Source organism: Leucopleurus acutus, assembly GCF_964270905.1.
Source record: "Leucopleurus acutus genome assembly, chromosome: 6".
NCBI lineage: Eukaryota > Metazoa > Chordata > Mammalia > Artiodactyla > Delphinidae > Leucopleurus > Leucopleurus acutus.
The window spans coordinates 64390468-64407844 of record NC_139149.1 but is presented as its reverse complement, the minus strand read 5'-3'; the positions used below and the strand labels follow the sequence as shown (position 1 = coordinate 64407844).

General features: G+C 42.0%; 1 protein-coding gene across 1 annotated transcript in view; it reads left to right on the top strand.

Annotated features, from left to right (window-relative positions):
* Positions 1–17377, top strand: part of TTN (titin) — a 279002-nt gene that overhangs the window by 247609 nt on the left and 14016 nt on the right. Inside the window, exons 155-178 of the mRNA XM_082841571.1 lie at positions 289–585; positions 694–1281; positions 1375–1677; positions 1795–2091; positions 3454–3741; positions 3854–4153; positions 4560–4862; positions 4952–5257; positions 5361–7127; positions 7448–7741; positions 8449–8736; positions 8854–9153; positions 9253–11319; positions 11421–11723; positions 11833–12138; positions 12233–12523; positions 12619–12915; positions 13045–13350; positions 14244–14549; positions 14635–14916; positions 15097–15690; positions 15812–16099; positions 16204–16503; positions 16982–17284. Coding sequence (XP_082697697.1) covers positions 289–585; positions 694–1281; positions 1375–1677; positions 1795–2091; positions 3454–3741; positions 3854–4153; positions 4560–4862; positions 4952–5257; positions 5361–7127; positions 7448–7741; positions 8449–8736; positions 8854–9153; positions 9253–11319; positions 11421–11723; positions 11833–12138; positions 12233–12523; positions 12619–12915; positions 13045–13350; positions 14244–14549; positions 14635–14916; positions 15097–15690; positions 15812–16099; positions 16204–16503; positions 16982–17284 — 10974 coding nt within the window. The remainder of the gene's footprint in view (positions 1–288; positions 586–693; positions 1282–1374; positions 1678–1794; positions 2092–3453; positions 3742–3853; positions 4154–4559; positions 4863–4951; positions 5258–5360; positions 7128–7447; positions 7742–8448; positions 8737–8853; positions 9154–9252; positions 11320–11420; positions 11724–11832; positions 12139–12232; positions 12524–12618; positions 12916–13044; positions 13351–14243; positions 14550–14634; positions 14917–15096; positions 15691–15811; positions 16100–16203; positions 16504–16981; positions 17285–17377) is intronic.

The window sequence follows — 17377 nt, the reverse complement described above, 5'->3', positions numbered from 1 at the left end:
TCGTTTTTACACCCATGATAAATTTGGGATACATTTAATCATTTTATTTGGTCATTTGACACTTACTTGATTTGAATGCTATGACATGCTATAACATAAAATGACAAAGCCTGGGAAAGTTTTGCTTGGCTCAGAAGCCAAACTGATCATATAAAAAGTAAGAAAGAGTCAAATAAAAGTAACTCTGTGGCCTTCATTTAAAAATCTTTCTTTTCACAATGCAGGAAGAACACATGTGGGGAAAAAATGTTGTAATAACTTCTTTCTTCTGATGTTTTACTTTCTTAGAAAAACCAAGCCCACCCGAAAAACTTGGAGTAACAAGTGTATCCAAAGATAGTGTTTCCCTGGCCTGGTTGAAGCCAGAACATGATGGTGGAAGCAGAATTGTACATTATGTCATTGAAGCACTAGAAAAAGGACAGAAAAATTGGGTGAGATGTGCAGTGGTAAAGTCAACCCATCATGTCATTTCTGGTCTGAGGGAGAATTCTGAATACTTTTTCCGGGTGTTTGCTGAAAATCAAGCTGGTCTGAGTGACCCAAGAGAACTTCTGCTTCCTGTCCTTGTAAAGGAGCAGCTAGGTATGTCTAATTTTATGCAGAAGGAAAATTTGAAATTACTTGCATTGACTTAAGTTAATTTGCAATAAAACGGTTTTCACCTTCACCTTCCATACTCTTATTTTTCAGAACCACCTGAAATTGACATGAAGAACTTCCCAAGTCATACCGTCTATGTTAGATCTGGTTCAAACCTTAAAGTTGATATTCCAATTTCTGGAAAACCACTGCCCAAAGTGACCTTATCAAGAGATGGCGTCCCGCTGAAAGCAACCATGAGATTTAACACTGAAATTACTGCTGAGAACCTGACCATCAATCTCAAAGAAAGCATTGCTGCTGATGCTGGAAGATATGAGATCACTGCTGCCAACTCCAGTGGAACAACCAAAGCTTTCATTAACATCATCATACTGGACAGGCCTGGTCCCGCAACTGGCCCTGTTGTGATTAGTGATGTAACTGAAGAGAGCGTGACTCTCAAATGGGAGCCACCTAAGTATGATGGTGGAAGTCAGGTTACCAATTACATTGTACTCAAGAGAGAGACAAGTACTGCAGTATGGACTGAAGTGTCTGCGACAGTTGCAAGAACCATGATTAAGGTCATGAAGCTGACCAAAGGAGAAGAATACCAATTCCGCATCAAGGCAGAAAACCGCTTTGGCATCAGTGATCACATAGATTCGGCTTGTGTGGTTGTCAAACTACCATACAGTAAGTTGTCAAACTTTTCAAAGATCCCAGGTTTCCATATACATAAATGTTTTAAATGTCTGTATTAACCTGTGGGATTTCTCTCTTTTGTAGCAACACCTGGACCGCCATCTACACCATGGGTCACTAAAGTCACTCGAGAAAGTATCACCGTGGGCTGGCATGAACCAGTGTCCAATGGAGGCAGTGCAGTTATAGGCTATCACCTGGAAATGAAAGACAGAAACACTATCTCATGGCAGAAAGCCAACAAAATGGTCATCCGCACCACTCACTTCACAGTCACAACCATCAGTGCTGGACTTGTCTATGAATTCAGGGTGTATGCAGAAAATGCTGCTGGTATTGGAAAACCCAGCCATCCTTCAGAACCAGTCCTAGCCATTGATGCCTGCGGTATGTACTTGTCATTAGAAGGACAGTTCTCACTACTTAAAAATGCAAACCTTCTTTCTGCAAAGCAAAATAATGTTGAAATAAGTGCCACTAATCTGCTTCCTGTCATTACCACAGAACCCCCAAGAAATGTCCGTATCACTGATGTTTCAAAGAACTCTGTCAACCTTTCATGGCAACAACCAGCTTATGATGGAGGAAGCAAGATTACAGGCTACATTGTTGAGAGACGAGACCTTGCAGATGGCAGATGGGCCAAGGCCAGCTTCACCAACGTTACCGAGACTCAACTCACCGTCTCTGGCTTGACTCAGAATTCCCAGTATGAATTCCGTGTCTTTGCTAGAAATGCTATCGGTTCCATCAGCAATCCGTCCGAGGTTGCAGGCCCCATTACATGCATCGATTCTTATGGTAAGCATTTTTAGCGGTTTGAATCCCAACAGCAATTTAACTCAGTATTTTGTCTTACTTTTGTGGTCCTAATCTGTGGGATAACTTTTACTATGTACGTTGTTAGATTTTTAGAAGAAATTATGAATTAGCTGTGAGTCGTAGGAAAATTCCATAACCCCTCCAGGCCTCTTGACGTAACTGTAAAACATGAGGTTTGGACTACAGGATACCTAAAGGGCTTTCTGACTTCAACCTTTTATGATGCTTTGATTACATGAGTTGGTGTTTTCACTCTTCTATTTAAAATTTTCAGCATCAATAATTAAGACCATGGTTGAATGCCCAGAGAATATTCCTCTGAAATAAGTGAAAGACTAAACAGAGGCATTAATGATGATAATATTAGCAGCAGCTAACATTTACTGGGTACTTTCCATGAATTCTCTCCCCTAGTTCTAACAGCCTTAAGATAAGCCCGTTTTACAGAAGAGAAACTGAGGTTTAGAGCACTTATATAACTTCCCCAATATCAAGCAGCTCATTAACAATAGGGTGGGTATTCAAACAGACAGACTCCAGAATTCTCTCTACATGGCTGTCAGTCCAAAATACACATACTTGACCATTCTGGAAAATAAGTGGCACATTCAACTCAACAGTGCTTTGAAAATTAAAATTTCATGAGAGTTAGGTACCCTGCGACACTTTTTCTAAAAGTCCCCATTTTCAAGGATGGTATCTGGGCAAAAGTATCCACTCCCATCCTCATGCTGAGAATCCCAGGGCTTCTCTTTATGAACCAGGCTTTGTAGACACTGAGTCAGTATTTGTGAGACTGTGAAGCAAGTCAAATTAATTCTGTTTCTCAAAAATTTTAAGCAGCCTGGCAGAAAATCAGTCCAGGGAAGTTTACAGCTCTGTGAGTAGATAATTCAGAATTCAAGGGTCTGATGTGAAATGCCCCCACTTGGATACCAGCGAACTGGGAAGGGAAAATAAAAAGAATCAGAGGTAGTCAGAGGAAGGAGAACTAGAATAAAAGAAAACATATAATTCAGCTTCTGCAATGATGCTCTCACTGCCATATCCCATTGCATCACTGGAATAAAACACCTGATAGATGTTAAAATACATTTCAAAGGCATTTAAGTCCCTGTGCAATTAGTGCAGTGTCACTGGGGTACAGAGTTTACTCACAGTCTTTCTTCCCCATCTGTGATAAAAGAGTGGCTTGTAAAATTAAATGTAAAATATAAATAATATTAGAACTACTTCGTGTGTATTATTTAATAAAGGCCAATGAGCTTACTTTGAAGTTGCTGCAATTATTCATTTCATCCTTGTGATTTTCTAAATATTTCTCATCTGTTTTTCTTGAAGGTGGACCCGTAATTGATTTGCCTCTAGAATATACAGAAGTTGTCAAATACAGAGCAGGTACATCTGTGAAGCTCAGAGCTGGCATTTCTGGCAAACCTGAGCCTACAATTGAGTGGTATAAAGATGATAAAGAGTTACAAACCAGTGCACTGGTGTGTGTCGAAAATACCACTGACCTTGCAGCTATACTCATCAAAGATGCAACTCGCCTTAACAGTGGAAGCTATGAATTAAAACTAAGGAATGCCATAGGCTCAGCCTCAGCCACCATCAGAGTGCAGATCCTTGGTAGGTGGTGAATACGGGCCCACATCATATTTTGTTTGCCTAAAACTTAATGATTTTAAATTAGAAGCCTTTTAAAATTTACTAATATACCATTTTGTTTTTTCATTCACAGACAAACCAGGACCTCCAGGTGGACCAATTGAATTTAAGACCGTCACTGCTACAAAGATAACTCTTCGCTGGCAGCCTCCAGCGGATGATGGCGGTGCAAAAGTCACTCACTACATCGTGGAAAAGCGTGAGACAAGCCGCGTCGTGTGGTCTATGGTGTCTGAAAATTTGGAAGAGTACATCATTACGACCACCAAAATTATCAAAGGAAATGAATACATCTTCCGGGTTCGCGCTGTGAACAAATACGGAATTGGTGATGCACTGGAATCTCACCCAGTGGTAGCAAAGAATGCATTTGGTGAGACATGATTTCACTAGAAAACTAAAATCAAATACTTGAAAATTTAAAAATAAATATAAACTGGGAATTCCCTGGTGGTCCAGTGGTTAGGACTTGGCACTTTCACTGCCGAGGCACGGATTCGATCCCCGGTTGGGGAACTAAGATCCCTCGAGCCATGCAACACGGCCAATAAATACATACATACATACATACTATTCTGCTAGCTTATGAATATGTTTTCAGAGCTTGATTGACTTTTATTTTCTTGTTCATCATATTGCTTCTCATTATCATCCTTTTCACCAGGTAGAAAGTATAATAAATGAAACTAATATTCTTAGATAGGATTTGAAGATTAAAAGGTAGAATTTATCAGTAATGTTGATCCTTTGAACTCATTTTCCTCTTCCTTTCTAAACAGTCACACCTGGGCCTCCGAGCGTGCCAGAGGTGACAAAGATAACCAAGAATTCGATGACTGTTGTCTGGAACAGGCCAGTTGCAGATGGTGGTAGTGACATAAGCGGCTATTTCCTTGAGAAACGAGACAAGAAGAGTCTGGGATGGTTTAAAGTCCTAAAGGAGACTATCCGTGACACCAGACAGAAAGTGACAGGACTCATGGAACACAGTGACTATCAATACCGAGTTTGTGCTGTAAATGCTGCTGGACAGGGTCCATTTTCTGAACCATCTGACTTCTACAAAGCTGCTGATCCTATTGGTAAGTGTGGTGTCTTCACCTATGTCTTCTTTCATGTCACCAAACTGTACACGATTATGTAATTACGGTACTGTGATTGGCCATGCCAGATCCTCCAGGCCCACCGGCTAAGATAAGAATTGAAGATTCAACTAAATCATCCATCACTCTTGGCTGGAGTAAACCGGTCTACGATGGGGGCAGTGCTGTTACTGGATATGTTGTTGGCATGAGACAAGGAGAGGAAGAGGAATGGACTGTTGTCTCTACAAAAGGAGAGGTCAGAACTACAGAGTATGTGGTATCTAACCTGAAACCTGGAGTCAATTACTACTTCCAGGTATCCGCTGTAAACTGTGCCGGACAAGGGGAACCTATAGAAATGACTGAACCCGTACAGGCCAAAGATATACTTGGTACGTACCTACTGGTATGATTGTGTTTTTATTTTTTTAATAGAGGAAATCACTCATTTCCTTGCTTTAAAATTCATTGTATATGCCCATTTTATGTCTACAGAGGAACCAGAGATCGACCTAGATGTGGCTTTCAGGACCTCCATCATAGCTAAAGCTGGTGAAGACGTACAAGTGTTGATTCCCTTCAAAGGCAGACCTCCACCTACTGTCACATGGAGAAAAGACGAGAAGAATCTTGGCAGTGATGCCAGATACAGCATTCAAAACACTGATTCATCTTCATTACTCACTATTCCTCAAGTCACTCGCAATGATACGGGCAAATATATTCTCACAATAGAAAATGGCGTTGGTCAGCCAACGTCTTCAACTGTGAGCGTTAAAGTGCTTGATACACCAGCTGCCTGCCAGAAACTACAGATTAAACATGTTTCTCGAGGCACAGTCACACTGCTCTGGGAGTCTCCTCTCATTGACGGAGGATCTCCCATAATTAACTACATCATTGAGAAGAAAGATGCCACCAAGAGAACATGGTCTTCAGTGTCACACAAGTGTTCTAGCACATCCTTTAAGGTAACAGATTTGTCAGAGAAAACTCCATTCTTCTTCAGAGTTCTTGCAGAAAATGAAATTGGAATCGGGGAACCCTGTGAAACTACACAGCCAGTGAAGGCTGCCGAAGTACCAGCTCCTATACGCGATCTCTCAGTGAAAGACTCAACAAAAACATCTGTTACCCTGAGCTGGACCAAGCCTGACTTTGATGGTGGTAGTGTCATCACAGATTATACTGTGGAAAGGAAAGGTGAAGGCGAACAAACATGGTCACATGCTGGCGTAAGTAAGACGTGTGAAATTGAGGTTAGCCAACTCAAGGAACATTCAGTCCTGGAATTCAGAGTGTCTGCCAGAAATGAGAAAGGACTGAGTGACGGCGTCACTATTGGGCCAATTACAGTGAAAGAACTTGTAATTCCACCGCAAGTTGACCTGTCAGAAATCCCTGGGGCACAAGTCACTGTGAGAATTGGGCATAATGTGCACCTCGAGTTACCTTATAAAGGAAAACCCAAACCATCTATCAGTTGGCTGAAAGACAGTCTGCCGTTGAAAGAAAGCGAACGTGTTCGTTTGAGTAAAACTGAAAACAAACTTACTTTGAGTATTAAGAATGCAAAGAAGGAGGATGGAGGGAAATACACCATTATTCTCGATAACGCAGTTTGTCGAAACTCATTTCCCATTACAATCATCACACTCGGCCCACCATCAAAGCCCAAAGGGCCCATTCGATTTGATGAAATCAAGGCTGACAGTGTCATCATATCATGGGATGTGCCCGATGATGATGGAGGAGGAGAAATTACCTGTTACAGCATTGAGAAGCGAGAAGCTTCACAAACTAATTGGAAGATGGTGTGTTCCAGTGTTGCCCGGACAACTTTCAAAGTTCCTAATCTAGTCAAAGATGCTGAATACCAGTTTAGAGTTAGGGCAGAAAACAGATATGGAGTCAGTCAGCCACTTGACTCAAACATCATTGTGGCAAAACACCAGTTCAGGATTCCTGGCCCCCCAGGAAAGCCAGTTACATACAATGTGACTTCTGATGGCATGTCCCTAACTTGGGATGCTCCAGTTTATGATGGCGGTTCAGAAGTTACTGGATACCATGTTGAAAAGAAAGAAAGAAATAGCATCCTGTGGCAAAGAATTAACATATCACCAATATCTGCAAGAGAACATAGAGCTACTGGACTAATGGAAGGCCTGGATTACCAGTTCCGTGTATACGCTGAAAATTCTGCCGGCCTAAGCTCACCTAGTGACCCAAGCAAATTTACCTTAGCTGTTTCCCCAGTAGGTAAGTGACTGAGGATTATTCAAATATATTTAATTCCACAACTGAATGTGTTAGTGACAACTCAAACACTGCTTTTCTTCCACGTATCACCTTCTCACATATTTCCTAGTCACTAGAGAGCTGGTCAGGTAAAGCAAGGGGGATGATTTTAAATCAGTCTAAAAGAGCAATTTAAAATTCTTTTTTTAAAGCCTCTGATACAAAAAAAATTGCAATTAATGGCTAAAATGAGTTTGGGGGATTTATTTATTTTCCTTCCACTGAAGATTAAGAGTTGATTACAGAAATAACGATGCCTTTAACTTGCATCTAATTTATAGACCCACCTGGCACTCCTGACTACATTGATGTCACCCGGGAAACCATCACTCTGAAATGGAACCCACCACTGCGTGATGGAGGCAGTAAGATTGTCGCCTACAACATCGAGAAACGGCAAGGGAGCGATCGCTGGACCAGATGCAACTTTAGTGATGTCAGCGAATGCCAGTACACGGCAACAGGACTTAGTCCTGGGGATCGATATGAGTTCAGAATACTTGCAAGAAACGCTGTTGGAACCATAAGCCCGCCCTCACAGTCTTCTGGCGTTATTATGACAAGGGACGAAAATGGTAAGCATTTACAACCAATTTCCAATGTAACTAAGAGCATTCACATTTTTAAATATATATATATATATTTGGGGGGGGGGGCTGGTCTATAAAAATGGGAAGAGAAACAACGTTTCATACAGATTACCAAAGGTTGTTAGGTGGATGAATTCGATTTTCTACCTTTCAGATGAAGAGAAGAAAAAAATGTAATTAGCATCAATTCTTTTTACCACGTCTATTATTTCATTTCCATATAAATAGCATGCAAGTGGGAATGAGTTTTTAGCTTTGTGATTTCAGTCATTTATAATAAATGAAAAAAAAAAAGGTCCCAAGAATAACTGTCCCTCTCGACCGAAGTTACTAAAACACAACACAGGTCCAACAGCACAATTATCACCTTGCCTGAGTGCAGCTGATGGCCCCGCACAGGAACTTGTTTGAATATGCATTAGTATTAGGAAGTAAATGATCCGTAAATGTTTCATTTCTCTTTTTACAAATGGAAATGCAAGATTAATAACATGACAGATATAACAAAGGCGATAACCTAATAATATGCAAATGTTTAACCCCATAGTCTAAATTCTCAACTATCAATCCTTTCAAAATAGCCTTTGGTATAAGCATTACCCTTTCAGGCTTTATGATATGGTGCTAATGAAAAACATGCTTATTTAAGTCTTTATTAAGCCAAACTAATGCATATTGTCTTTCTTTTATAGTTGCACCAATTGTAGAGTTTGGCCCTGAGTACTTTGATGGTGTCACTATTAAGTCTGGAGAGAGCCTTAGAATTAAAGCTTTGGTGCAAGGACGGCCAGTACCTCGAGTAACTTGGTTCAAAGATGGAGAAGAAATTGAGAAGAGGATGAATATGGAAATAACCGATGTCCTTGGATCCACCAGCCTCTTTGTTAGAGATGCTACTCGGGACCATCGTGGTGTATACACAGTGGAAGCCAAAAATGCATCTGGCTCCACAAAAGCAGAAATTACAGTGAAAGTACAAGGTACTCATAAAATAGCTTCTTAATCTTACAATGTACAGGACTTGGATTAAAGACATGCCTGATTGCATTTTAATGGACAAGGAGAGAGAAACTAACTCTGGAACCTTTTTCTTATAGATACACCAGGAAAACCAGTTGGGCCAATAAGATTCACCAGTATAACTGGCGAGAAGATGACCTTGTGGTGGGATGCTCCACTCAATGACGGCTGTGCTCCCGTATCGCACTACATCATTGAAAAACGGGAAACCAGCAGACTTGCTTGGGCGCTAATTGAGGATAATTGTGAAGCCCTCAGCTATACTGCCACTAAACTAATAACTGGCAATGAATACCAATTCCGTATTTCTGCAGTCAACAAGTTTGGTGTTGGCAGGCCACTGGATTCTGACCCAGTGGTTGCTCAAATACAGTACAGTAAGCGACCATTTTTACTAAGTGGTACTACGTCATAAGGTTAACTTCCAAGCAAATGTGTCTAATTGGTTTATTTCTTTCTTTGTTTTCATTTTACAGCTACTCCCGATTCCCCTGGCACTCCAGAACCTAGTAATGTAACAGGCAATAGCATTACCCTGACATGGGCAAGGCCAGAATCAGATGGTGGCAGTGAAATTCAACAGTACATCCTTGAAAGGAGAGAAAAGAAAAGCACACGATGGGTGAAAGTGATCAGCAAACGACCAATCTCTGAGACAAGATTCAAAGTCACCAGTCTGACAGAGGGCAATGAATATGAATTCCATGTCATGGCTGAAAATGCTGCAGGAGTAGGACCTGCAAGTGGTATCTCAAGACTAATCAAATGTAGAGAGCCAGTCAACCCACCAAGTGCTCCCACTGTGGTCAAAGTGACAGACACATCAAAGACAACTGTGAGCTTAGAATGGTCTAAGCCAGTGTTTGACGGAGGGATGGAGATAATTGGGTATATTATTGAAATGTGCAAAGCTGACTTAGGAGACTGGCACAAGGTGAATACAGAAGGATGGGTGAAAACAAGATATACAGTTACTGATCTACAAGCAGGTGCAGAATACAAATTCCGGGTTAGTGCTGTCAATGGTGCTGGAAAAGGAGACAGCTGTGAAGTGACCGGCACCATTAAAGCAGTTGACCGATTATCAGCTCCTGAGTTAGACATCGATGCCAACTTCAAGCAGACTCATATTGTGAGAGCTGGGGCCAGTATTCGCCTCTTCATTGCCTATCAGGGTAGACCGACTCCGACAGCTGTGTGGAGCAAACCTGACTCTAACCTTAGCATTCGGGCTGATATCCATACAACAGACTCCTTCAGCACCCTCACCGTGGAAAACTGCAACCGAAACGACGCAGGGAAATATACCCTTACTGTGGAAAACAACAGCGGTAGTAAGTCAATCACATTCACCGTAAAGGTGCTAGACTCTCCAGGCCCACCTGGCCCAATTACCTTCAAGGATGTGACCCGGGGATCTGTTACATTGATGTGGGATGCCCCTCTCCTTGATGGGGGTGCCCGAATCCATCACTACGTGGTAGAGAAACGAGAAGCCAGTCGCCGTAGTTGGCAGGTAGTCAGTGAAAAATGCACTCGTCAGATCCTCAAGGTCAACGACCTGGTAGAAGGCGTTCCATACTATTTCCGTGTTTCTGCAGAAAATGAGTATGGTGTTGGTGAACCCTATGAAATGCCAGAACCAATGGTAGCCACAGAACAGCCTGCTCCACCAAAGAGACTTGATGTCATTGACACAAGCAAATCCTCTGTGGTCTTAGCTTGGCTTAAACCTGACCATGATGGAGGCAGCCGCATCTCTGGCTACCTGCTCGAAATGAGACAAAAGGGATCTGACTTCTGGGTTGAAGCTGGTCACACCAAACAGCTGACTTTCACGGTGGAGCACCTCACTGAGAACACTGAATATGAATTCCGCGTGAAGGCCAAGAATGATGCTGGCTACAGTGAACCCAGGGAAGCCTTCTCTTCTGTCATCATCAAGGAGCCTCAAATTGAGCCCACAGCTGATCTCACTGGAATTACCAATCAGCTCATAACTTGCAAAGCAGGCAGCACGTTTACCATTGACGTGCCAATCAGTGGTCGTCCCACCCCCAAAGTAACATGGAAGCTTGAAGAAATGAGACTTAAGGAGACAGATCGAGTGAGTATCACAACAACAAAAGACAGAACCACCCTGTCTGTAAAGGACAGCATGAGAGGTGACTCTGGAAGGTACTTCCTGACCCTGGAAAATACAGCTGGTGTCAAAACATTTACCATCACAGTTGTGGTCATTGGAAGGCCAGGTCCAGTAACTGGCCCCATTGAAGTCTCATCTGTCTCAGCTGAATCATGCATCCTGTCATGGGCTGAACCTAAAGATGATGGAGGCACCGATATTACTAATTACATAGTTGAAAAGCGTGAGTCAGGTACAACAGCTTGGCAGCTTGTCAATTCCAGCGTCAAGCGCACTCAGATTAAAGTCACTCATCTCACAAAATACATGGAATATTCTTTCCGTGTCAGTTCAGAGAACAGATTTGGTGTCAGCAAGCCTCTGGAATCAGCACCAATCGTTGCTGAGCATCCATTTGGTAAGAAAAATAAAAATCATATTTCCAAGTCTCTATTATTAAATATTTCCCCTGAATTTTATAAGACTGTATTCATATTTGATACCTTTGCTTATATTTAGTCCCACCAAGTGCACCTACCAGACCTGAGGTCTACCATGTGTCTGCCAATACCATGTCTATTCGCTGGGAAGAACCCTATCATGATGGTGGCAGTAAAGTCATCGGCTACTGGGTTGAGAAGAAAGAACGTAACACCATTCTTTGGGTGAAAGAAAACAAACTGCCATGCTTAGAGTGCAACTACAAAGTGACCAGTTTGGTAGAAGGACTGGAATATCAGTTCAGAACGTACGCACTCAATGCCGCAGGCGTTAGCAAAGCCAGTGAAGCATCAAGACCTATGATGGCTCAAAACCCAGTTGGTAGGTATCAGAATTTAAGGGTACATTTGTTTATCACCGTCATCACCATCATTATTGGTACTAGCAAAATTCAGAGTTGCATTTAACCTTATTTTTGCATCCCTTCCAGATGCACCAGGAAGACCAGAGGTGACAGATGTCACCAGATCAACGGTGTCACTGATCTGGTCTGCCCCAGTGTATGATGGAGGCAGCAAGGTTGTAGGCTACATCATAGAGCGTAAGCCAGTCAGTGAAGTTGGAGATGGTCGCTGGCTCAAGTGCAACTACACCATTGTATCTGACAATTTCTTCACCATTACTGCTCTCAGTGAAGGAGACACTTATGAATTCCGTGTGTTGGCCAAGAATGCAGCAGGCGTAATTAGCAAAGGATCAGAATCTACAGGCCCCATCACTTGCCGAGATGAATACGGTAAAGAATAGTCAATGCTCTCCTTTTAAACTATCATAATTTCTATAACAATAAACTATCATATATTCATTCACATCTATTTTGCCTATGACAGCTCCACCCAAAGCCGAACTCGATGCCAGATTACAGGGTGATCTGGTTACCATCAGAGCAGGCTCGGATCTTGTTCTCGATGCTGCAGTTGGTGGCAAACCTGAACCCAAAATTATCTGGACCAAAGGGGACAAGGAACTAGATCTCTGTGAAAAAGTCTCTCTGCAGTACACTGGCAAACGAGCAACTGCTGTGATCAAGTTCTGTGACAGAAGTGACAGTGGAAGATACACTTTAACGGTGAAGAATGCCAGTGGGACCAAGGCCGTGTCTGTCGTGGTCAAAGTTCTCGGTAAGTACGTCAAGTGATCTTTGATTTTCATAGCTTTCTCAAGCATGGGCAGAAAGAAACACCTTCCTCATTGCTCGTCCTTACACCTGTTTCAGATTCCCCGGGCCCATGTGGAAAGCTCACCATCAGCAGAGTAACAGAGGAGAAGTGCACTTTAGCCTGGAGCCTTCCTCAGGAAGATGGAGGTGCAGAAACAACTCACTACATCGTGGAAAGACGCGAGACTAGCAGACTCAACTGGGTGATTGTGGAAGGCGAATGCCCAACCCTATCCTATGTGGTTACCAGACTCATCAAGAACAACGAATACATATTCCGAGTGCGGGCAGTAAACAAATATGGCCCTGGTGTGCCTGTTGAATCAGAGCCCATTGTCGCCAGAAACTCCTTCAGTGAGTATTAACACTCAAACAGTTCAGCAGTTGAAATGTAATGGGATCAGGGAGAAGGGAGGACAGTCATAGCAATAGTGATTTTGTGCGATTCTGATCATCCTTTTATTTTCATAAAAATATAAATAGCTATTCCATCACAACCTGGCATACCTGAAGAAGTTGGGGCTGGCAAAGAGCATATCATCATTCAGTGGACAAAACCTGAATCTGACGGTGGCAACGAGATCAGCAACTATCTAGTAGACAAACGTGAGAAGAAGAGCTCGCGCTGGACACGTGTGAACAAAGACCATGTGGTGTATGATACCAGGCTGAAGGTGACTGGCCTGATGGAAGGTTGTGATTACCAGTTCCGGGTGACCGCAGTAAACGCTGCTGGTAACAGCGAACCCAGCGAAGCTTCCAACTTTATCTCTTGCAGAGAACCATCATGTGAGTTCCAAGAATCATACATAACCCTAATGCCCAACAAAACCACATTACAAATAATTTTCCAACATGCCATTTCCAATAACTTGTAGAATTTGTGAATGGTCTAGAAAGTCATATGCTTATTAGAAGGATCTTAAATACAGCCTAAGACAGAAAACATTTCAACTACTACTTCTGTCAATAAGTTAGCAGTTACATTGCTAAAAACTGTTGCAGTATTTTCCAATCTGTGAAAAAAATAAACTATTCTACTACCAATATGAAAGGGATGTATTTTGCAAATCTTCCTAAGAATGGAGAGAATTTTGTTGTAATGATAATAACTACTGAAAAGAAAAAAAAGACAACATCTCTTTTAAGAGGCTTAGCAGAGCATAAAGCTTCTTGTATTTTAGTAAGCACCTAACAAAATAATTGTCACAAAAGCTTCAGAAATAAGTGGCAAATCCTTGTACAAAGTTTAAGCCCAAGAACTAAAAGCAATAAATCACTTGGATTGAATCGAGGAAGTAGAAGAAACTTATTCCTGTACTTATTAGCAATGTAGAGGTGACAAGTGATATTAACCCTGTTGAAAGCTGAGCAACTAAAGAAAAGTCCCTGAGAATGGGTACTGTTAGCAATGAGCTTAGCAGGACACAGCATAGCTAGCCAAAGTGGCCAGAAAGAAACATCTACCTTTCTAAAGAAGTTTAACTCTTAAAACAATAATAATAGTAATAATAGAGCATACAGTGCTATCCTGCAACGTCAGAAGAGCCTAGTTACAAAGAGTATCCTGGTGAGTGTGGACAAAGAAGAGTAATGCCTCAGTGAGTCTTGAAAACCAAAAATACAAATCTCAAGCTTCCTTATTTATGTAATACCTGCATCCTTATTTTAAAATTTCATAGATACCCCTGGACCACCTTCTGCTCCGAGAGTTGTAGATACCACCAAACACAGCATTAGTTTAGCCTGGACCAAGCCCATGTATGACGGTGGCACTGACATCATAGGATATGTTCTTGAAATGCAAGAGAAGGACACTGACCAGTGGTACCGAGTGCATACCAAGACCACAATAAGAAATAACGAATTCACTGTGACAGACCTTAAGATGGGCCAGAAATACTCCTTCAGAGTCGCTGCTGTGAACGTGAAGGGCATGAGTGAATACAGCGAGTCAACTGCTGAAATTGAGCCCATGGAAAGACTAGGTATTTATAATATAAGGTTTTAGGTGAATTATTTTCTCATCACACCTGTTCATGAATTAATTAAGGTTTGACATTTACTTTCCAGAAATACCGGATCTTGAGCTTGCAGATGATTTAAAGAAGATTGTGACCATCAGAGCTGGGGCCTCGTTGCGGCTGATGGTGTCTGTATCTGGAAGACCACCACCCGTCATCACATGGAGCAAGAAGGGCATTGACCTTGCAAGCCGGGCGATCATTGACAACACTGAGAGTTACTCTTTACTTATTGTGGACAAAGTTAACCGGTATGATGCTGGCAAATACACCATTGAAGCTGAAAACCAATCTGGCAAGAAATCAGCAACTGTCCTTGTTAAAGTATATGGTAAGTATTTGTCTTAAAATCAACTATGCTGTGAGCAGATTCTTTAAAAAGATACACCTTGGCCTCTGATTGTCACCTCTCTAAAAGGAACTATGTTGAGTATATTTTCCTGCCCCCCAAAAAAATCTATCAACCAATCAGGCAAACAGGAAGTATGGATCTTTCATTCTCTTGTTTTAGATACTCCTGGTCCCTGTGCTTCAGTGAAAGTTAAGGAAGTATCAAGAGATTCTGTGACCATTACTTGGGAAGTTCCCACAATTGATGGTGGAGCTCCTGTCAACAATTACATTATTGAGAAGCGTGAAGCTGCCATGAGAGCATTCAAAACAGTAACTACCAAATGCAGCAAGACGCTCTACAGAATTTCGGGACTTATAGAAGGAACCATGTACTATTTCAGAGTGCTGCCAGAAAATATTTATGGCATTGGAGAACCCTGTGAAACATCTGATGCAGTTCTGGTCTCAGAAGTACCTTTGGTGCCTGTGAAGCTAGAAGTTGTCGATGTCACCAAATCGACTGTTACCCTTGCCTGGGAAAAACCACTCTACGATGGTGGTAGCCGGCTCACTGGCTATGTTCTTGAGGCCTGCAAAGCTGGCACCGAGAGATGGATGAAGGTTGTCACCTTAAAACCCACAGTCCTAGAGCACACTGTTATTTCCTTAAATGAAGGTGAACAGTACTTATTTAGAGTAAGGGCACAAAACGAGAAAGGTGTGTCAGAACCAAGAGAGATCATCACAGCCGTGACTGTACAAGACCTCAGAGGTATGTACCAAATCACCAAAATAACAATAATAGTAAAGGAAAGTGAAAGAAACATTCAGAATTCATGACACTTTGTCATTAGAAATAATACTTATGAATAAATGCCTACTTTTTCTCATAGTGTTGCCAGCAATCGATCTTTCTACAATGCCTCAAAAGACCATCCACGTCCCAGCCGGCAGACCAGTAGAGCTGGTGATACCAATTGCTGGTCGCCCACCTCCTGCTGCTTCCTGGTTCTTTGCTGGCTCTAAACTAAGAGAATCAGAGCGTGTCACAGTTGAAACTCATACTAAGGTAGCTAAATTAACCATTCGTGAAACCACTATCAGAGATACTGGAGACTATATACTTGAACTGAAGAATGCAACCGGAACTACTTCAGAGACCATTAAAGTTATCATTCTCGGTAAGGATGAGAGACCAAGACACAAGCAAGCTGTTGTTGTTTAGTCACCCAATTTTGATTTGAAGTGAAAATTAACCTCCGGGATTTCTTTCTTTTTTTCATAGACAAGCCTGGTCCACCAACTGGGCCTGTCAAGATTGAAGAAATTGATGCTACTTCAGTGACCATTTCCTGGGGACCGCCTGAACTGGATGGTGGTGCTCCACTGAGTGGCTACGTGGTAGAACAACGTGATGCCCACCGTCCAGGGTGGCTGCCAGTGTCTGAATCAGTGACTAGAACAACATTTAAGTTTACCAGACTCACCGAAGGAAACGAGTATGTGTTCCGTATCGCTGCGACAAACCGCTTCGGGATCGGCTCGTACTTGCAATCTGAGGTCATAGAATGTCGCAGCCTTATCAGTAAGTCCTGGACGCCCGCCCCCCACTCTCCCCACCTCTGATTCTAAATATTAACAAGAAGGAATTTATTCTTAATATACCCTTATGTAAGTAAAAATAGGTCACAAAGTTAATCCCAGGGTCTTTCCAAGGTTTCTAAACCTCCTTTTCTTGGAAGTTTTCAACATGGTTGGGGTTTTTTTTTTAATGGAAGAAAGACAGGAGGGAGTTAGGGAAGGATGGATGGAAGGAAAGGGGGGAGGGAGGACTGGCTGTTACAGTGAGAAACAATACAGAATACATGCTTAATAAATGTTTATAAAATGGAAGAAAATGAGGAACAGCAAGAAAAGTACAAAAATGAAAACACGAGAAAAACAGTTGCAAGAGTCTTATATGTACCATTTTAAGATGGTATATACGAGACACACTTATACAAATGTACGAGTCTTCAATTTATTCATGGTGCCATGTTGTGTTTACCTCTGTCTTGCTGCAGATATTCCTGGACCTCCAGAAACATTACAGATATTTGATGTCTCACGTGAGGGCATGACACTTACTTGGTACCCACCAGAAGATGACGGTGGCTCCCAAGTGACTGGATATATTGTGGAGCGCAAAGAAGTGAGATCAGATCGATGGGTCCGTGTAAATAAAGTACCAGTGACGATGACACGGTACCGTTCCACTGGCCTTACTGAAGGCTTAGAATATGAACACCGTGTCACAGCCATTAACGTGAGAGGAACTGGAAAACCAAGCCGTCCTTCCAAACCCACCATTGCCATGGATCCAATTGGTAAATACCTTTTGTATAAGTTTATTGAGGTATAATTTAATGTGGTAACAGTCACCCTTCTGAAATATAGAATTCTATATGTTTTGTATAACC